Below are 20,695 nucleotides of genomic sequence, written 5' to 3' on the forward strand. Positions count from 1 at the left end.
TTCTCTACTTAAAATTATGCTCCTTGAAATATGAAGAGGCCAGGTTCACAGCATCTACAAATTCTCTTTGAAAGAATTGCATTTCCATGGGAGGTTGCTTCCTTTTATATGCTACCTTCCTTGGTTCTTCCAGAAACTTCTTTGGTTGTCTTTCTTTTCTTTTGTTCTTATCTAAAATCTTTCAACAACTTACCAAACAAATTAATGTACGAAACAACTCTAAAAAATATTTATTAAAGCACAAAAATCTCAATTAAAATAAAAAATTCATAAAAATAATAAAAAAATAACTAAAGATAATCATACATTAATTATCAAATTATCACTATTTTAAATTATTTATATATAAGTCACTACTGCCTTTAAGGATCTACTTAATATATTAAAATTGGGTTTTCCCCCAACTACTAAAGGTGACGTGTCGATCTCTCATGCCTCCGTTTCCCTCCAAAACCAATAAAAAAAATTTTCTATTCTAAATTATTTTATTGTAATTATATTATAATTAATACTAAATGAATAATATATAATTATACTAATTTAGCAACATATCTTCATTATAATTATATCAAATCAATATTTAATGCAATATTAAACTACTTATCAATTATCAATTAAAAATACTTTTAATAATTTTAATGATAATAATAATATCAATAATAGTAATAATAATAATAAAAAATCTTTGTTACCCGATTCACGTATATCAAATAATTTTTTTAAATTATTTTATAAAAAATATCTTTAATATAATTATATTGTAATTAATATTTAATGAATAATATATAATTATACTAATTTAGAAACATATCTTCGTTATAATTGTATCAAATCAAAATTTAATGCATTATTAAAAAATTACCTTAATAATAGATAATTTACATATTTATTTTTGTTTTACTAAAGTCTATATATAGTGTTTTCCTGTGGTACATGAATCTAAATTTGAGAGTCAATTCATAATTTTATATTTAGTGTTTTTTTTACTACTTCATAGAATAAGAATGTATTCTTCATTTTTTATTGAAGTTGATCATTTTAAGGTACAATTTATAATTTTTTTATAATATTTTTCATATACTCATTCTATTATATTATTCTTTTGATAATTTTTTATTTGTTGTTACTCTAAGTTATTCTTATCGTCTAATGTTCCATTTCGATCGTCTTTTGCCACAATCATTTACAATGCATCACATCCATGAAATACCTCATCGAGTTGTCTTTACTGATTCGCATTCCAACTATATGGATGTAAGCATTCAAAGAAGAGGCAATAGTCTCTACTTTACCGAAGGATGGTTGGATCTACTCACCTATTATGACCAACCCAATGAAATGTGGTTAAAGTTAGATTTCTTAGGAGGAGCTCGATTTTTGATTGAGGAATTGCATCCACGGAACTTTATAGGGCAAGTTCAAGTTCCATCCCCTCCATGCTTTTTACGCTTGCCTGAAAATCTTCGAAGTGGAGCACATAATGAAATTGAACTTCCTCAGTTTCAATTCAGTTTTGCTAAATTCGTGACAAATTTAGATATGCAATTTCAACGATTAGTAATATATTTAAATTTTCTTAGTTTAAGTTGTTCATTATTAGAATAATTTTTAACATATTTTGATTTTTTTCAGAAATTACTAGCTTTCTTTTGCATGCATGCAATGCCATTGAGGGGAATAAGAGTTAGTTTGGTTGCTCGGTGTGTCAATTCTATACCTTGCCGCATTGCATGGATAGTGGATGATGAAGCTTATCTAACAAGAGGATAGTTTGATTTTGCACGAATTCTAAATATTGAAACTTACGATGTTATTTCAATTGGTTGTCGTTACATGAATGATTCTATACTATACGTGACTAAGGACTAGAATATGTTCAATATTGTTTAGGTAATTTGATTTTACTTTTAGTATTTGATTAATTTATAATTATAGAATTTTAAATTATTGCTTTAATTTACATATTACGATTATTTTTTGTAGATGTGCTATTTTTAAATAATTTAATAAAATGAAGTAGTGTCAGATATTATTAAGTTTATTTTTATCCTTTATTTCTCTATTTGTATTTTCATTATATTTGACAAAAAATGAAACTACATATATTAAATCGTTGACCTAAAGACAATTTATTTGCCAATAAAAATAGATTTTATTTATAATTGGAATAAAATTTATTTGCCAATAATCGGTGGATAAAATTGAAATTATACCCGTGTCATATAATTATAATTGATTAATTGGAATAAAATGAAATTATACCCGTGCCATGAGTAATAATCTAAATAATTATATATTAACAAAATATAATTTGAAATAATTTATAAACAATTATCTTAACAAAAATAATTATTTAATAATTGATTTAAAAATCAATGCAAAAAATAATTATTAATAATAGTATTATTAACTGGGTAAATAATATAATTTCAAATTATTACTTGAAATATAAATAATATATGAAAATCTATTGAGTAAATCAATGATTTTGCACCTTAATAATTTGACAATTATTACTCAATTAACCAGTTAATTGAATTAGTAATAACAATTTCCAATTTCAAATTTTGTATATTAAGTAGTTATTAAAAACTGGGTAATAACGATTTACACGGGAAAATCATTGATAAATTCAATTAACCATATAGAAGATAATATACTAACAGTTTTAGTATATTATTTATGACAAGCGAAATTATTTCCTCATATTTTCTATTAAAATTAAAATTAGTAATAGTTTAAAAAAAGGTTTATTAATAAAATTACTAATAGTCACATTTTTATACACAGGATATATGTTTTCTATATATTATTTAAAAAATATAATAAAACATGAATAATGAATGAGTGTGTTATTTTTTCGACTAGCTAATTAATGCAAAATCGAGTATCTTTTTTTATTCTATTGAGATCATATTCTGTTTGGTGAAAGTTTCAATCACCTTAATTAAATCCTGTCTTTGTGCCTTAATTTATACTGATAGTAATATGTTACATATTATTTGGTATATTTAAGTAGTTATTTCCCATAGCGAAGATGTAAAAAATCATATTAAGGTTTGTTGCCAAATAATTAGTGGATGAATAATAGTAGATTATATTATTTTAGGAAAGTATTTTCATTATAATTATATCAAATCAATATTTAATTATGATAAAATATGTTAATTATAATTATATCATAGAATTATAATAATTACGATATTTATGTTATATATTTTAATCATTTATGTACGTAAATAATTAGAAATCAATCAAATCAAATTATCACAGTAAATAATATGTTGTATATTATTACGAAAAATAATTCGTAGATGAAATTAAAATTACACCCGTGTCATATAATTATAATTGATTAATTGGTATAAAATAAAATTATACCCGTGTCATGAGTAATAATCTAAATAATTATATCTTAACAAAATATAATTTGAAATAATTTATAAACAATTATCTTAACAAAAATAATTATTTAATAATTGATTTAAAAATCAATGCAAAAAATAATTTTTAATAATAGTATTATTAACTGGGTAAATAATATAATTTCAAATTATTACTTGAAATATAAATAATATATGGAAATCAATTGAGTAAATCAATGATTTTGCACCTTAATAATTTGACAATTATTACTCAATTAACCAGTTAATAGTAATAACAATTTTCAATTTCAAATTTTGTATATTAAGTAATTATTAAAAACTGGGTAATAACGATTTACACGGAAAAATCATTGATAAATTCAATTAACCATAAAGAAAATAATATACTAATAGTTTTAGTATATTATTTATTGCAAGGAAAATTATTTTCTCAAATTAAATTTTATATAATTATAGTAAGTCTCTATAATTAAAGCAATATAAAACTGCTTTATATATAGCAGTAATATTATATATATTTATATATCTCTTTTTTTATCTCTTTTTTCAAAATATTAGCATATAATTAATGTAGAAAATATATAATATTAAACTGTTTTGTTATGCATATATATGAATTTATATAATAACCCGTATAATTTATACGTATGGCATAATACATATGTCAAAAAAAGATTCCATAATTTTTGAAAACCACTGTTTTGTTATATGAAATTGAAATTGAAATTAAATAATTTCTATTTATATAATTTTTTTCTATTAGTATCAAGTATCTCCATTAAAAATTCATATCATTTGTAATTAGTATTTATATATATATATATATATATATATATATATATATATATATATATATATATAAGTCGTAATAGTCGATTGTTTCAATTATTTTTTATCTACAAAATTCGTACCTTATTTGTATTTTTTTTCTCTTTATTTTTCATACTTAATGGCTACAAGCTATGACTCTATCAACAGTATTACCTGTAGTAGACTATGTAATGAAAATGTTTGAAAAATAAAGGCAAGGATTATAAGGTTATGAAAAGTTCCATCCAAATTTGACAAGAGTAAGACAACTTATCTAAAAATGGTTCTCCTGTTATGTTGCTGCGGAATATAGACTAAACTAATGGTTTGTGCAATGGAACGAGGATGCAAGTTAGAAGAATGGAAAATCATGTGATAGAATGCAAGACTTTAACTGGTAACAAAACTGGAAGTATTGTTCTTATCCCAAGACTGAATCTAATTCCAAATAATGAAACATTGCCGGTCAGGTTTCAAAGAAGACAATTCTCAATTATTATGTCATTTGTAATGACAATAAATAAGTCCCAGGGACAAACTCTATCGAAAGTTGGAATTTACTTTTCAAGGCCAATTTTCACCCATGGTCAATTGTATGTTGCGTTATCAAGGGTAACGAGTAAATATGGTATGCGAGTGCTGTTGCAAGATTATGAACACTTGGAAAATAACTGCACGATGAATGTGGTATATAGAGAAGTTTTTGAGAGTCTATAATAAAAAGGTAATAACAAAATGTCTTACTAAATCTATTTATTTATTAAAATTTATTACTATCACTTAAAAAAATTTAGAAATTCTAGGAACTAATAGATGAATTCTTATTGTACATTAATAGTTTGAGAATATTAAAATTATCATAAAAATTCGTATAATTTTATTCTCTTGACAAACAATTTTATAATTACATTAATCATATAATTTTATATACAAACATTGATACAGTGTTGTTTTATGTATATATTTTGCAGGTATCAAAGGATAGCATTGAATTGTTATTCAGTAGGTTTAAATTATTTATTATTTATTACAAAACTTTCTGCATTAGGATTCTCTATTAATTTGTTCTTCATTTTGAGCTGATTTTGATATTTTCTTACTTCACAGTAAATAAACATATAAAATTTTGTTGGTAGATTTAAGAATTACTAGCTTATTTATGGTCATATTGAGTATATATGTTTGATTTATTGAAAAAAGTAGATTAAATAACTATTTTATAGTTAATACAATTAACACTATATTAAGAAAAAAAAAACAACGCATACAAGTTATTCTTTTATTAATTAAATTATTATAATTAAAATAAAATTTAACATAACAACTTAAAATTATAATTTTAATCTTATTACGTGCATGACACGGGTGATTAAACTTGTTTTTTTTTTAATGGAAAAGTATAGGGAGCCAATGGTCTAAAAATGGAGGTTTAGCAAGTATTAGAAATATGACCATTAGTGTTACATTGTCCTGTCAGGTTATGCTTTTGGGATGAGTGGGTTCATGACATGGTATTAGAATTCTAGATCTGAAAGGTCAAGGGTTCGATCTTTGGTGAACTCCAAAATTAACTTACGTTTTTAGGATGAGATGTTTATTATCCCTAGTATTCTCGGATGGTTATTTTGAATAGTGTGAGTGATGTTCATTTTATTTAGACCAAAGGTTTAGCCCATTGTACACATTGTACACTTAAGCCATTGACTCCCTAGCACTATCCTTTTTTAATTTATTAACTTTGCTGAAAAATAAAAAAATAAAATATTTGACACCTCCTACACAACTAAAGCCAACAGGCTTAACCCAACACGTAAATAAATAAATAAATAAAACACTAAAGCTTAATAGATATACCACGGTCAACAAGTCCAGAATTCAACACCAATAATTTTGTAGGAAACATGGAAATAAACTCAGCACATCCAAACTAGTACTATTATTAATCACTTCAACCACACAAAATTCTACTACATTAGAATTCTTCATGGGTTTTCTAAGTCATCAAACTCATACCAATTCCTTCTTGTTCATCACTACTTTATTCATATTTTGCAGCATCCATTTGTGTTTGAGCTCTGTCAATGACATAATCACATCAACCATGTTCATCAATGAAAATCACACAATAACCTCAAACAACACTAACTTCAAGCTCGGATTCTTCAGCCCTCCAAACTCAACAAATCGCTACGCCGCAATATGGTACCTCTCTGACTCCAACATCATATGGATAGCAAACAGAGATCAACCCGTGAAAAATTCTTCAGGGGTTATCAAGATTCACAAGGATGGTAACATCGTAGTAATGGACGGAAGAAAACATATAGTTTGGTCAACAAACCTCACATTCTCAACTAAAAATGTCACCAATATCTCAAGTGCTCAACTTCAAGATAACGGTAATCTTGTTCTGACAGATGACAACACTGGAGAAACGGTTTGGGACAGTTTCAACCACCCTGCGGACGCAGCCGTGCCGACTATGAAAATCGCAGCCAACAAGTTCACAGGCAAGAAAATTGAGTATGTTTCTTGGAAATCCCCCACGGATCCTTCTTCTGGGGACTTCACCGGGAGCCTGGAGCGGTTGGCCGCTCCGGAAGTTTTCTTCTGGTACAAGAAAACTCAACCGTATTGGCGAACCGGTCCATGGAACGGCCGGGTTTTCCTTGGCGCTCCGAGGATGCTAACAGAGTATCTCTATGGCTGGCGTCTGGACCATGATCCAGACGGAACAGATTACCTAACTTACAGTTTTGCTAATCCGGCCGAATTCGGTATTCTCTCGTTGACTTTTGATGGAAAGCTTAGGCTGGCAAGATTCTTGAACAAGAAGAATTATGTGACGTTTGAAGTTTTTCAAAATGAGTGTGATTTTTATGGCACGTGTGGGCCATTCGGAAACTGTGATCCATCTAGCAAACCGATTTGTAGCTGTTTTGAAGGGTTTGAGCCAAGGAATTTGGAAGAATGGAGTAAGAAAAATTGGACTAGTGGTTGTGTGAGGAAGAAAGAGGCACAGCTTCAGTGTGTTAGGTTGAAGAATTTGAACAATAATAGTAATAATGGAGTTGAAGTGCAACAAGATGGGTTTAAGGTGTTTAATAATATGAAAGTGCCGGATTTTGCTGAGAGATCTGATGCTAATTTGGACAAGTGCAAAACGAATTGTTTGGCCAATTGTTCTTGTTTGGCTTATGCTTATGATTCTTATGTTGGATGCATGTTTTGGATTAGAGACTTGATTGATTTGCAGAAGTTCCCTTATGGTGGAGTTGATCTCTTCTTGCGTGTCCCTTATTCTCAACTAATTGGTATGTTTTTTTTATTATTATTATCTCTTTGATTAGTTGTGATAAATAATTATTTGAATCTTGATAAAAATACAAATTAAAGGTGTGCGCCAATGCTTTGGTTGGTTGAATTGGTTCTGATATTGTGTTTTGGATTAAAAAAAAAAAAAAAATGTCTGGAAAAATTTTATGAGCTATACAGCTGCGCTGAAACTAGAACATTTTCATATCAATTAAGATGTCTATTATATTATATTATATTGAGAGATGTTATTTGAATTATTCAATAGTATATGTTATTCTGATAATGATTTAAGAGTACAGGTTAGTAGTCTGAATATATATTATTGAAATTGGGAGTCAGATCTATAGGGGATTGTTGATAAAGTGAGTATGAACATAGAAAGGTCTGAATATTGGAGTTGCAATTACGATAAAATTAAATTATAATTAGTAACCGATAAAGTGAGTATTGGCACATAATACAAAGGTCTAAATGTTCAATACATATTTTTTCTTATATAAAGAGAAGTAATTATCAATCCAAAAATTAAATTGGACTTTTAATATTGAAAGTTGATATGAGCTTGTTTTGGCTCTCTGATCCTTCTATACATATGCTGAATACCTTGCAGCTACAAGTAAGGGAAGAAGACGAAACAAGCCATTAATGATCCCAATTGTTGCTGGGGTGATAGGCATAACTGCATTAGCGATTTGTGCATACATTATGTGGCAAAAATGGACTGCTAAACAAACTCGTAAGTAACCTTACCACTTTCTGTTTTTATCCAAAACAGTTTAATTTAATTTGGCTTTTCCATATAATATAACATGTATTTCTGATTAAATACATGGTTCACATATAGCGCATGAACATAATTTTGGCTGTGTCAATCAGGTATTTTTGAACAATAATTCAATATAGTGCGACAAAGACTTTTGATAATGGTAATGTGATAAAGAATTGACTAGGAATAGTTAGACTTCATCACATGTTTGGTTTACTGTTGGGGTGGTAGTGTGAGTATTGACTACTGACTACAGCTGCCTATGACTTACGAGTAGACTATGTATGCATATCTTTGTCCTCTTATTTGGTATATGTTATTTACTAACTTTTTTATGCTATTTAAAGATAAGTTTAATTTAATATAGCTTTATCATCAAATTTTTGTTAAAATATTCCTAGATTAGCATATTAATAAAAACATTTTATTCTTGTCAGTTATCATTATGCCTTTATACTGATATTGATAAATAATTACTTTATTATATAACTACTAGTCCTACTAGAATAATAGAAAAGATATTGTGAATTAATTTGTAATAACTTATTAATCCACTAGTATATAAAATATATGCATCAAACCTCACTAAAATGAGAAAATTGGTAAAATAAAAAAATAAAAATTTAATTATTCTTAAATTATAGAATCAAATATTATTTTTATTTTTAATATTTAGAATAAATCTCAGAATTATCTTTAATATTTAAATCGTCTTATTTAAGTTCCTAATGTTTCAAAATCATCTTAATGTTGTCCTGTCGTTAGTAATCTCTTAGCAAAATTGATAACAAGACAACATTAAGACGATTTTAAAACGTTATGGACTTAAATAAGACAAAAACATTGAGAAATGATATATTACTCTTTAAAATAATTACCAAATCAAATAAAATGATAGTGAATTTTAATGGAATAAATTATATTACAAATTCAATTTTTTTACTCATGCTTATAGAATAGCTAATAGATAAACTTCTTAGGAAAGGAAAAAAAAAAGTATGGTACATATACAGTAAAGTATAAATTATATTTTTTTGTCTCTAATATACTAAATTTTTTTAATGTTTAATTTAATTAAACTTAATTTTTTATTTAATTTTTCAATAATATCAATTTTTTATGATAGATAATTATTCAAGTTATTTTTTAAATGTACTTTTAATCAAAAATAAATCTACTTAGAATGAAAATAATGTGATTGAGAGTAAAATTGAAAAAATAAATTTATTTAGAATGAAAATGATGTAATTAAGAGTAATTTATTTAGATCAATTAAAAATAATTATCTAACGTAAAATATTAATATTATTGAAGAATAAAATTAAAATTTATTTCAAAGTTAAAAATAAAGTTTACTTAAATTAAATAAAGAAGTTCAATACATTAGAAATAAAAAAGTATAATTTATATTTTTTCATGCTATTTTTTTTCACCCTTGCAAATTTATGTACTAGACATCCTACAAGTATTTTATAATGAGTAAAAATTTTGAAGAGTAAATTTTTTTAAAAATAAATTCATTTTGAATGATAGTAATATGATTAAAGGTAATTTAAAAAATAATTAAGATATGATTAAAAAATAATATGATAGTAATATGATTAAAAAATAATCGAATAATTAAGTACGGTAAAAAAATTAATATTATTGAAAGATAAAATTAAATTTATTTTAAAATTAAAAATAAAGTTGAAAATATGATTTTTTTTTCTTTTTCTGGAAATTTATCTACTAATCATTCTACAAGTATTTCATAATGAATAAAAATCTTGAATTTGTAATGTATTTTATTATGTTAAAATTCATTTTTATTTTCTTTGATTTGATCATTCTTTTAAAAGTAATATAATGTATCATTTTTATCTCCAACATTTTAGTTTTATTTAAATCCATAATGTTTTAAAATTATCTCAATATTGTTCTACTGTCAACTTGTTAAAAGATCACTAACAGCAGGACAATATTAAAATAATTTTAAAACGTTCGAGACTTAATATGACAATTTAAATATTAGGAACAACTTTAAAATTTAATTCAAACATTAGAGACAAAAACACTTTAATCTAAATTATAACAATAAAACTCACATATGATAAAGTCATCAATTTAATGATGATTAATTTCTTACTACATCGGTTTGTTTGTTTTTTTCATAAAACACCTATCTGAAACTCTTTTAGAGAATGTGAGAGTCCAACTTCAAACAAACACACATGAATAAAATATAATAAAAAATTGGAAACACCATTCAACTTCATATATCCAATAAAATTATTATTCGTGAAAGAAGCACATTCATTAATTTTGTTTGTGTGTATTGTAGACTTCATTAAATTTTTTAGTTCAAGAATGTAGATTTTTCTTTCTTACAAATGAAAGTTTCAGGAACTCCGATTCTAAAAAAGAGTAATGCCGGGGAACAAAAACAAATGAAACTCGACGAACTACCTTTATTCGAATTTGAAAAGCTTGCAACTGCTACAAACAACTTTCATGCTGAAAACATGCTTGGGAAAGGAGGTTTTGGTCCAGTATATAAGGTAATAATTCACCCAAAGATATGCCAATAATCCTTCACATTATGCTGCAAAAATCAATATATTTGAACATCTTTAAGACTTTAACTATCTTCTAGGGACATTTGGAAGACGGACAAGAAATCGCGGTGAAAAGATTATCCAAAGCGTCTGGACAAGGGTTGGAAGAATTTATGAACGAAGTAGTGGTTATATCAAAACTTCAACATCGCAATCTTGTTAGACTTCTTGGTTGTTGTGTCGAACGCGACGAACAAATGTTGGTCTACGAGTTCATGCCAAACAAAAGTTTGGATGCTTTTCTTTTTGGTTGGTTCTTCCATCCTTCTTAGTATTATACTCTTAGGTCTTATGTGCATCCAGTTTCCCTTCAACTTAAGCATAGCTTTTGTTTGTCATATTCTGTAGATCCGCGGCAAAGAAAAGTCTTAGATTGGAAGAAACGTTTCAACATAATTGAAGGAATAGCTCGTGGTATACTTTATCTTCACAGAGATTCAAGACTTAGAATCATACATAGGGATCTTAAAGCAAGCAACATATTGTTGGATGATGCGATGAATCCAAAAATATCAGACTTTGGTTTAGCTAGAATTTTTAGAGGAGGTGAAGATGACGAAGCTAATACAAAAAGAGTCGTTGGAACCTAGTATGTTATCCTTTTTTTTTTATTTTACATAATTATCTTTACGTATTGAGCTATTTAATACTTAATTAGTTACTTCCTTACTTATTGCATTTCGCTTTTTGGATGTAGCGGCTACATGCCACCCGAATATGCAATGGAAGGACTTTTTTCAGAGAAATCAGATGTCTACAGCTTTGGAGTTTTGTTACTAGAGATTGTTAGCGGACGAAGAAACACCAGCTTTTATAACCATCAGCAATCACTAAGCCTTGTTGGATATGTTAGTCACTGTTCCTCTACCACCTTTTAGTTACAAACAGTTTCAATTTCATTTATTATACTCATATTAACAAAGTTTTGTTTGTGTTTTTCAAGGCATGGAAACTATGGAATGAAAATAACATCATATCATTAACAGATCCAGAGATTATGGATCCATGCTTTGAGAAAAGTATTTTGAGGTGCATACACATAGGACTTTTATGTGTGCAAGAATTGACAAAAGAAAGACCAACTATATCCACTGTGGTTTTGATGCTAATAAGTGAGATTACCCATCTTCCTCCACCAGGACAAGTTGCATTTGTCCACAAACAAAAGCTGCACAGTTCAGAATCCTCTCAGAAAAGTCACCAATCCAGCTCAAACAACAATGTAACTCTTACTGAATTAGAAGGAAGATAATATAATATGTGCAAATTGAATTCATGAGATTTCAAGCTGAGTATTGATCTTTTGTTTTCTCTTTTGTGCAACTATTAATGATGAGAATATGAAGTTTTATATTAACATCTAGGCTAAAATACTTTGGTTGGTGAATGTTGAGTGATTTCAAAAGCAAGATCTGTTCTGACTTCTGATGCACTAAACTTCTCTGCTCATATTTGATAGTGCTAAGCTAATTCTTCATAAAAAGGTGAATTTATGATATTATATAACTATGAAAGAAAATAAATAAATAAATCCCCACTTAAAAAGCATGATAGAAGAAGCCTGTAATGGCCAGTTACGAGAAGTTAAAATCACCAAACTAAAAAACACTTTGGTGTTTTGTCTGACTTGCTAGTAAGAGCATCAATTGCAAGGTCAAATAGATCATGGTGGAACTGAAGGATACCTCAATGCCGAAGATTTCGAAGCATTCCCCTGTGCTGGTTTGAGGTACAGTCAGTTCACCGGCAGGATCGCCCGGCCTCCCATTTCTAAGTCTTTTCTTGGAAGTTTCCACCTTGTTGACTATGACAATAGTTGCGACTATAAACAGACTAAAATAAATAAAGGGCATATTAGGCCATTGCTTAACACATCTTCCCCATATCAAAAATCAAATTCATACCCAAAGACATCCCAAACAAATTTAGCTATTCCAATAACCGAGTATACTTATTATGATGACATATTTTTTGATTTATGAAACATATTTTACATTGCATACTCAAGCACTTACTATCTATCTAGAGCAAGTCAACAACACAATATACAAAAATATTCCAATGCATTCATTCACTAAACAGATATTCCAAACAATTAGTTGCAGCAACCTAAGCACCAAAAGAAACCCTGCAATACTATACCATATTGCGGTTCACTAGTCAATGACAATTGGCTTCTGTTCACTTTCACCAATTCTATCCCTTTTAAAAAACACTTTGGGGACATCACCTCTGAGAATTTGAACTTCAAAGACAATTTTCTCATCACTGTTTGCCATGAGCTCGAAAACACAAGCATCTCCCTCTACCAAACAATTAGCTTTGACAAATTTTCTCCAGCCTCCATCGAAGAACTTGCGACCCGGAGCATGTCCACGATACACCATGTCCCAGCTCTCACCTCCACACTTAAGAACAGTAGGGACCTCAGCAAATGGAAGTATATCTACTAAGTCCTTTGATGGCCCCTATTTACCAATATAAGATTTTAACATGATTAATTTATTATTGGAAGTGTATAAGAAGAGAATAAATATTTTATAGCTAACACAAACATTAAATTGTCTTGTGTTTTCATGTGCTCAACAGGCACAGTAGAGTTTTAAAAAAAAATCCCTATACATGAAATGGACCTTTGAAAGAACAAGTGCATTCAGCTCCAATGACTATTAAAAATTTGAAGCAATAATCGAAATGTAAAAGAAAAAAATGTTTTAGGGTCAGTCTTAGCACAACATTAAGGTTGCTGCATCCTGATTTTGTGTATTCTTATCCTTTCCATTGAAGACATCAAGTGCAAACATGCATCCGTTGTAATCTAATTCATAACCTTAAATTAAACAGAAATGGTATTCTGAAACGTGGAAGATTGATATTCATCAGAAATTTAGACATTCATACGACTTCTTAATCTTCTCTGACTATATAAGAGGCAAATGAAATTATAACATAATGTGAAATTACCATGAGACAACTACGACGAACATGTGATTTTGAAAGAACTACATGAAAGAATGGATTTCCTGAAAGTGGTGCAATCTCATCGCTTGATAATTTTGCTGCAGGATCAGCCGGCTTTGGCAATGGGGCTTGCTCTTCTACTGAAACTGCAAAATTTGAGTTGGTTGAAGTTAGATTTAAATGTTGCATACATAATTTCATCGGATCACAACCCTTCCAACTATGAGTCTATATTCCATAAATAATTTTACTAATTCCCTTAGTCCTATTTCCTTGGAGACTAGTTTCCAACTTTGCCACGTTAAAGTTCTTTATTCTTTAGATGCATTATCAAAACACTTCCAAAACAGTTAACTCTATACAACTTATTTTTACCAATTTCAATCACATCATGGTTTTATAACCTTTTCCCTTAATCAACCTAAATGTCTCTATTACCTATGGCTTATGTACCCTAAAAAGATGATAGATTAAACAGAACAAAAAAAAAGAAAGATAAAATACAAACAGTATACCAGTCACTAAAATAATGAGATTCAGGAAAGAAAAAGATAAAGGACGTGCCGGGTGGCAGGGGGGGTGGGGTTGCCAGCGGAGCACAAGCATACCGCATTAATGCAGGATGGAGGGAAGGGGTCACACCCAAAGGGTGTAATATACGTAGCATAGCCTGATAATTCCATTAGTGGCTGTTTCCACGACTTGAACTCAAAAGGTCACATGGAGACAACTCAACCGTTGCTCAAAGGCTCCCCTTATAAGGACAAAAAAATGATAAAGTCAACAATTTTTGCAAGTTGTGATACATGGACTCACTCCCCTCTTATCAATTTGCTTTTGAGGAGTACACTTTCTACTAAATCAAGTGGTATTGTAGAATGCTTTTGCTCACCAAGTTCTTGATTTACCATTCTTTCAGCCTTTAGATATGCCATATTATGTGGTTATAAGGCATTAAACTCCGATTTAAATTAGGAACTCCCACATCACGTAAAATATAAAACATATTTGCATAATTATTATCTCTGTATTTGTGTCCCAAAGACAGCTTCACTAGGTCAAGTAGAGAGGTAATCAGGGGAAGGGACAATGTTATGTCCTGTTTTGGAACCCACATCAATAAACCAAAAGCCCTTTTGGGAACATCTTTACACTTAACATTTTGTTAAATTGAACATTCATAAGTACAACAAAAACGCAATTTGTTCCCAATATTCAAATTTGTTTACCATTAATAATTTAAATAAATAAATAAATTCCATGGGCAAAGCTGTTTAACAATAACCAAATAAATAATTTCAGCCTTCTTTCCCACACACTAATTATTGGCAACAACTCAGGAAAAGGTTCTGTTTAAGTGTTAAACTACTAACAGTGCGCTTGCTTTTCGAGCATACATTTAGTTTTATCTAAGTCATAAAAAAGATTACAAAATAAAATTAAAAAAAAAACAAGGGAGAGCATCACGGCATGCAGTCTATTTAAAAATGAAAGAAAAAATTCATTAACTTGATTAGCAGGTTATTTTATTAAATCTCAACAATTTGTATAAAATATAAACAAAAGGGAGATTTAAAATCTCAATATCACCGCTCAATTCAAATTCCAAAAAGTACTTTAAAAGAATAAAAAATAAAAATTACCTCTTGAGGTTGAGGATGATCCTGGAGAACTCATGCTTGAGGCGGTGGGCAACGGTGTAACTATGGAGGTTTAAAAAATTATTCAGTATAAAAACAAAACTTTCATTAAAGAATTTGATTTTCTAAAAGACAAATTAGGTTACAAGAATGTGAAACGCCAATACCGTTATCAACAGGTAGAACGCGCCAAAACTTTCTGAAGCCGCCTCCTACAACGTCGCGGTGCTTCCTGTGCTGCTGAAGACTATAACAGGTTTCTCGTGTTTCAGGCAGTCACATGCAGCACAGCGAGTTTCCCTTCCCGCGAATCCAGCTGTTGCGTGTTCAGATGCATATTTTCAAGATATTTTCAGCCATATTTTCAACGGTTACTTGAGTGCTATTTGAAAATAGAAAGATTAAAGTTCTATATGAAGAGATGGATGCATCAAGTAAAGAGGTGAGCATAACTGAGAAAACCGATTGAGAATATTTGAGAGTTCAGACTTGGAATGTGTGCATTTGATAATTGAAAAATGTAACTTGTACAACAAAATTCAGATTTTGGTCTGCCCTTTAATATTATTTAATTATTTTTTAATTAAAATATATTCTTATTTTGTAGGATATATATTTATAATTAAAATTAATTTAAATTTTAAAAATTAAAATTTCTCTAATTTTTTACCTATTTTATGTTGTAAAATAAATAAAAGATATATTAAATATAAAATAAAGATGTATAAATAGAAGATTCTAGCATTAATATAATTAGTTCAATAATGATTTATATATATACATTAAAATTATATATATATATATATATAGAAAGAAGTATTAAAAGTAAAGAGAGAGAGAATTTCATTTGGTTATTATTTGAGTGCTTGTATTTCCCTCATAGGTAAAGGCCTCTATTTATACATATATTGGAAACTTAATTTCAACATGCATTTAATATCATTCCTTCATTGAAAATGTGAGTTTTTAATGGGAATGGGCATCCACGTTGTTCGTTCTTATCACAATACTCTTTTTTAGATGCCCATTTAGGATTATTGCCTCATTAAAACCTTACTAAAGAAAAATCCTGTGGAAAAAATCTTAGTGAAGAAAAAAGAGTACAATATCCTTTGTGATGGAGACTGCCTCATTAAAAACCTTGTCAAGAAAAACACAATGGGAAAAAACCTGACCAAGAAAAAAAGAGTACAGTCTCCCCCTCTTGCCGACATCATTTAATATCTCGAAATCGGCACATCCCAATCTCATGTACCAATCTTTCAAAGGAGGATTTTGGGAGTGACTTTGTAAATAAATCTGTCAGATTGTCACTTGAGCGGATCTGTTGGACATCAATTGTCCCTTAATTTTGAAGATCATGAGTGAAGAAGAATTTGGGAGAAATATGCTTTGTTCTATCACCTTTAATGTATCCGCCTTTAAGTTGAGCAATGCATGCTGTATTATCTTCAAACAGGACAGTTGGAGCTATCTTATGATCAATCAGTCCACATGATGACAGAATATATTGAATCAGACTCCTCAGCCAAAAACACTCACGACTAGTTTCATGGACCTCCATGATATAGTTGTACCACCATATGTGAACAGGTATCCTGTTTGAGATCTCCCTTTATGTGGATCAGACAAGTATCCGGCATCTGCATAGCCAACTAGTTGTGACTTGGATCCATAAGGATAAAACAATCCCATATCAACCGTCCCATGAAGATATCGAAAGATTTGCTTGATTCCACTCCAATGTCTTCTGGTTGGAGAGGAACTATACCTTGCTAGTAAATTCACAACAAATGATATATCGGGTCTTATATTATTAGCAAGATACATTAGCGCTCCAATGGCACTAAGATATGGTACTTCAGGACCAAGGATATCTTCATTCTCTTCTTTAGGACGGAATTGATCCTTTTTCACATCCAAAGACCTTACGATTATTGGGGTACTTAATGGATGTGACTTATTCATATAAAATCTCTTCAAGATATTTTCTATGTATGTTGTTTGATGAATAAAGATCCCATTTTTTATATGCTCGATCTGCAGGCCGACACAGAATTTAGTCCTTCCAAGATCTTTCATTTCAAACTCTTCTTTTAGAGTTTTTATAATTGCTGGAATCTCTTCAGGAGTCCCAATGATATTTAAATCATCAACGTACACAGCAATAATAATGAATCCAAATGCAATTTTCTTTATGAAAACACAGGGGCAGATATCATCATTCTTAAATCCGTTTTTGGCGAGATACTCAGTAAGATGATTATACCACATTCGTCCAGATTGCTTTAGACCATATAAAGATCTTTGCAATTTGACTGGGTATAACCCTTGCGAATATTCATTGGGTGGTTTAGATATCTTTAGTCCTTCAGGGACTTTCATATAGATATCCTGATCTAATGAGTCGTATAAGTAGGCTGTTACCACATCCATTAAATGCATATGCAATTTATGATATGCAGATAAACTGACCAAATAACGCAATGTTATCGCATCAACTACAGGAGAATACGTTTCTTCATAATATATACCGGGCCTTTGTGAAAAACCTTGTGCCACAAGTCGGGCTTTATAGCGCACAACTTCATTTTTCTCATTTCGTTTTCTCACAAATACCCACCTATATCCAACAGGTTTTACATCTTCTGGTGTACGGACTACAGGTCCAAAGACTTCACGTTTAGCAAGTGAGTCTAACTCAGCCTTCATGGCTTCTTTCCATTTTGGCCAATCATTCCTTTGTCGACATTCTTCGACTGATCTTGGCTCAAGATCCTTATTGTTGAGTTAAGAAATTAACTAAATTAATTAGTGATGACAAATATTATTTTTGGGCAAAATAAATAATTGGTGTTGATTAATTGTATTTATTTTTACTAATTATTTATTATTGCAGGCCAAAATTTCAATAGTCCAAATGAAATAAAAAGCAATCAGCAATGTTGATTGGGCTGAAAGCAAAAATCAGAAGCCCAAGAAAAAGCAAAAAGATAGAAGCCAAAGAAATCAAAACGGGCCAAGATAATGGATACCCGATCCAAGCCTGAATTGATTTTAATTCCCTCCATCTTGCCTTACCAGAAGCAACGTTCCTCTCCTCTCTAATCAAGTCACATCAAGGCTTCAGAAAAATAAGAAAGAGAATGAGAGAGAGAGAGAGAGAGCTTCTTCCACAAGCCTTTCACCGAAGAAGAGAGAAAGAGAAAGATTAAGCTAGAAAGGAAAATATCAAATCACCCAGATCAAACCAAACCTAGTTTTGATTAAAGGTAACCCATTTCATCTTGCATGCATCAGATCCTCTTCTCTTCTTCCCAACTCTCTGCTCTATCCAAAAATGGCATTCAAGAGAAAGTTGTTCTCTGCCCTATTCTGCTTCACATCTACGGTCACAAGTGATACTTGGGGACCAAGTAGTTTGTCAATGGCTAAGATCAAATTGACTATAAGAAGATTTCTATGGTTACTACTTTGTGGCTTTCGGTCAAGATGAGAAAGTTAGAGGGAAAGTTTCTACTCTGAGGATTAAAGAAGAAAAGTGAACATGTGGGTTGGTGAAGCTCAAGGCTCAAGGTGTTGACCTTGGAAGAAGAACCAAGCAACATGCAAGGAGATAAAAAGAAGCTTGTTGTTCATTCAGAGGCAAGGAGAGAAGACCAGAGTGTGAGAACAGTGTGCTGTTAAGAAGTTCCTCTACTTGGATAATGCTTTCTTTCAAAGAAGCATTCGGCCAATACTGAAGAACTGCATCTGAGGTTTGAGAATATGGTTTTGCACATAGCAATGAGGCTGCTGATGAAGTCAATCTCCTTCATGTTTTTACTGATTGTAATGTACTTTTCCAAGTTTATCTTTCTGTAATTTCTTGTGAGAAAAGGCATAGTGGGAAAGCTCAAGTAAAAGCCATGAGTGGAAAAAGGATGAGTGATACACTTGAGAGAAAAGCCTAGAGTTATTTTTCTGATTTCTTTAGGTTGGTTAAGTGTCTTGTATCTTGTACCTGTTTGGTATCCCTTTCTTAGTTGGGTTAGCACTAAGAGTGAATAGTTAGGAGTTAGCATAGCCAATGTCAAGTTAGGATAGAACTTGAGTGTGAAATTGGTGTATGTAATTCTGTTAACTATAGTGAAATTCTTCCATAATTGTGGAGGAGACTGGATGTAGGTTGCATAACACAAGGCAACTGAACCAGGATACTTGCTAGTGTTAGCTTTTCTTTTCTCTGCTGTGTTTTGTTTTCTGATAATCATGAGACAAAAATAAATTGTCTCATAAATTTCCGCTGCTGAGTTCAAATAGAATCAGAATTGCAAATCTGTCTTAAAGGGGTAATAACAACAACTAAAAGGAAGGCATAGATTCAACCCCCCTTCTCTAAGCCTACCACAACCTTCACTTATTTTCATGCATGATATTCAATGCCACATTATATGCAAATATTTCATTGACAATTGTCTTATTTCGGTCCCATTTCTCTCCTGTAAAGACATAATTTATCAAGATCTCATCATTTTCACAATTTTCAGGTACCTGAACGTCTTCTAGTATTAACACTATATCAGAATTTTGGACAATTGCAGGTGTCTTTACTATGTCTTTTTCAACAGGAATCGTATTTACCTCTTTTTTCTTTCGAGGATTTTTATCTTTGGAACCGACAGGCCTGCCACGCTTCTAGCGTGTATTTGCTTCAGTGGCTATCTGTCCTATTGGGACATCAATTCGAATTGGGGCATTTTTCGCTCTACCACGCTTCTGGCATGAATTTACTTCAGTGGCTACTTGTCCTACTGGGACATCAATTCGAATTAGGGCATTTTCCGCTGGTATATAAGATTTGGTTATCATCTTTGTATCGGAAAATGCATCAGGCAATTCATTTGCTATTCTTTGCAAATGTATAATCTTTTGAACTTCTAGTTCACATTGCCCTAACCGAGGATCTAAATGCATCAACGATGATGCATTCCAATTAAATTCCTTTTCAAGAAGCTTATTCTCTCCCCCTAATGTTGGAAATTTTGATTCGTCAAAATGACAATCCGCAAACGGGGCTTTAAATATATCTCCCGTTTGTATCTCAAGATACCTCACTATAGAGGGAGAATCATACCCAATATATATCCCCAATTTTATTTGGGGTCCCATTTTAGTGCGATTAGGTGGTGCAATGGGAACATATATCGCACATCCAAATATTCTTAAATGGGAAAC

General features: G+C 30.2%; 2 protein-coding genes across 4 annotated transcripts; one reads left to right on the plus strand and one right to left on the minus strand.

Annotated features, from left to right (window-relative positions):
- Positions 1 to 6,042: 6,042 nt before the first annotated feature.
- On the plus strand, positions 6,043 to 12,234 carry LOC112746961 (G-type lectin S-receptor-like serine/threonine-protein kinase At1g11300). The gene is made up of 7 exons (XM_025795064.3): positions 6,043 to 7,510; positions 8,125 to 8,250; positions 10,666 to 10,820; positions 10,916 to 11,126; positions 11,226 to 11,466; positions 11,575 to 11,725; positions 11,821 to 12,234. The coding sequence occupies exons 1-7, from the start codon at positions 6,181 to 6,183 to the stop codon at positions 12,127 to 12,129; spliced, it is 2,523 nt and encodes an 840-aa protein (XP_025650849.1). The 5' UTR covers positions 6,043 to 6,180; the 3' UTR covers positions 12,130 to 12,234.
- LOC112746971 (B3 domain-containing protein Os04g0386900) lies at positions 11,750 to 16,019 on the minus strand. 3 transcript variants are annotated; one of them, XM_072218441.1, is made up of 6 exons: positions 15,646 to 16,019; positions 15,482 to 15,541; positions 13,842 to 13,984; positions 13,108 to 13,345; positions 12,563 to 12,710; positions 11,750 to 12,045 (listed from the first exon to the last, which is right to left on the minus strand). In XM_072218441.1, exons 2-5 carry the CDS (start codon positions 15,513 to 15,515, stop codon positions 12,700 to 12,702), a joined length of 426 nt encoding a protein of 141 aa, XP_072074542.1. In that variant the 5' UTR covers positions 15,516 to 15,541; positions 15,646 to 16,019; the 3' UTR covers positions 11,750 to 12,045; positions 12,563 to 12,699. The 3 variants fall into 3 exon arrangements, with proteins under 3 accessions (XP_072074542.1, XP_072074541.1, XP_029148196.1); XM_072218440.1 differs by having other exon boundaries at positions 13,020 to 13,345; XM_029292363.2 differs by lacking the exons at positions 11,750 to 12,045; positions 12,563 to 12,710 and having other exon boundaries at positions 12,754 to 13,345.
- Between the last annotated feature and the right edge of the window lie 4,676 nt (positions 16,020 to 20,695).

The sequence above is a fragment of the Arachis hypogaea genome, chromosome 2 (assembly GCF_003086295.3).
Source record: "Arachis hypogaea cultivar Tifrunner chromosome 2, arahy.Tifrunner.gnm2.J5K5, whole genome shotgun sequence".
NCBI lineage: Eukaryota > Viridiplantae > Streptophyta > Magnoliopsida > Fabales > Fabaceae > Arachis > Arachis hypogaea.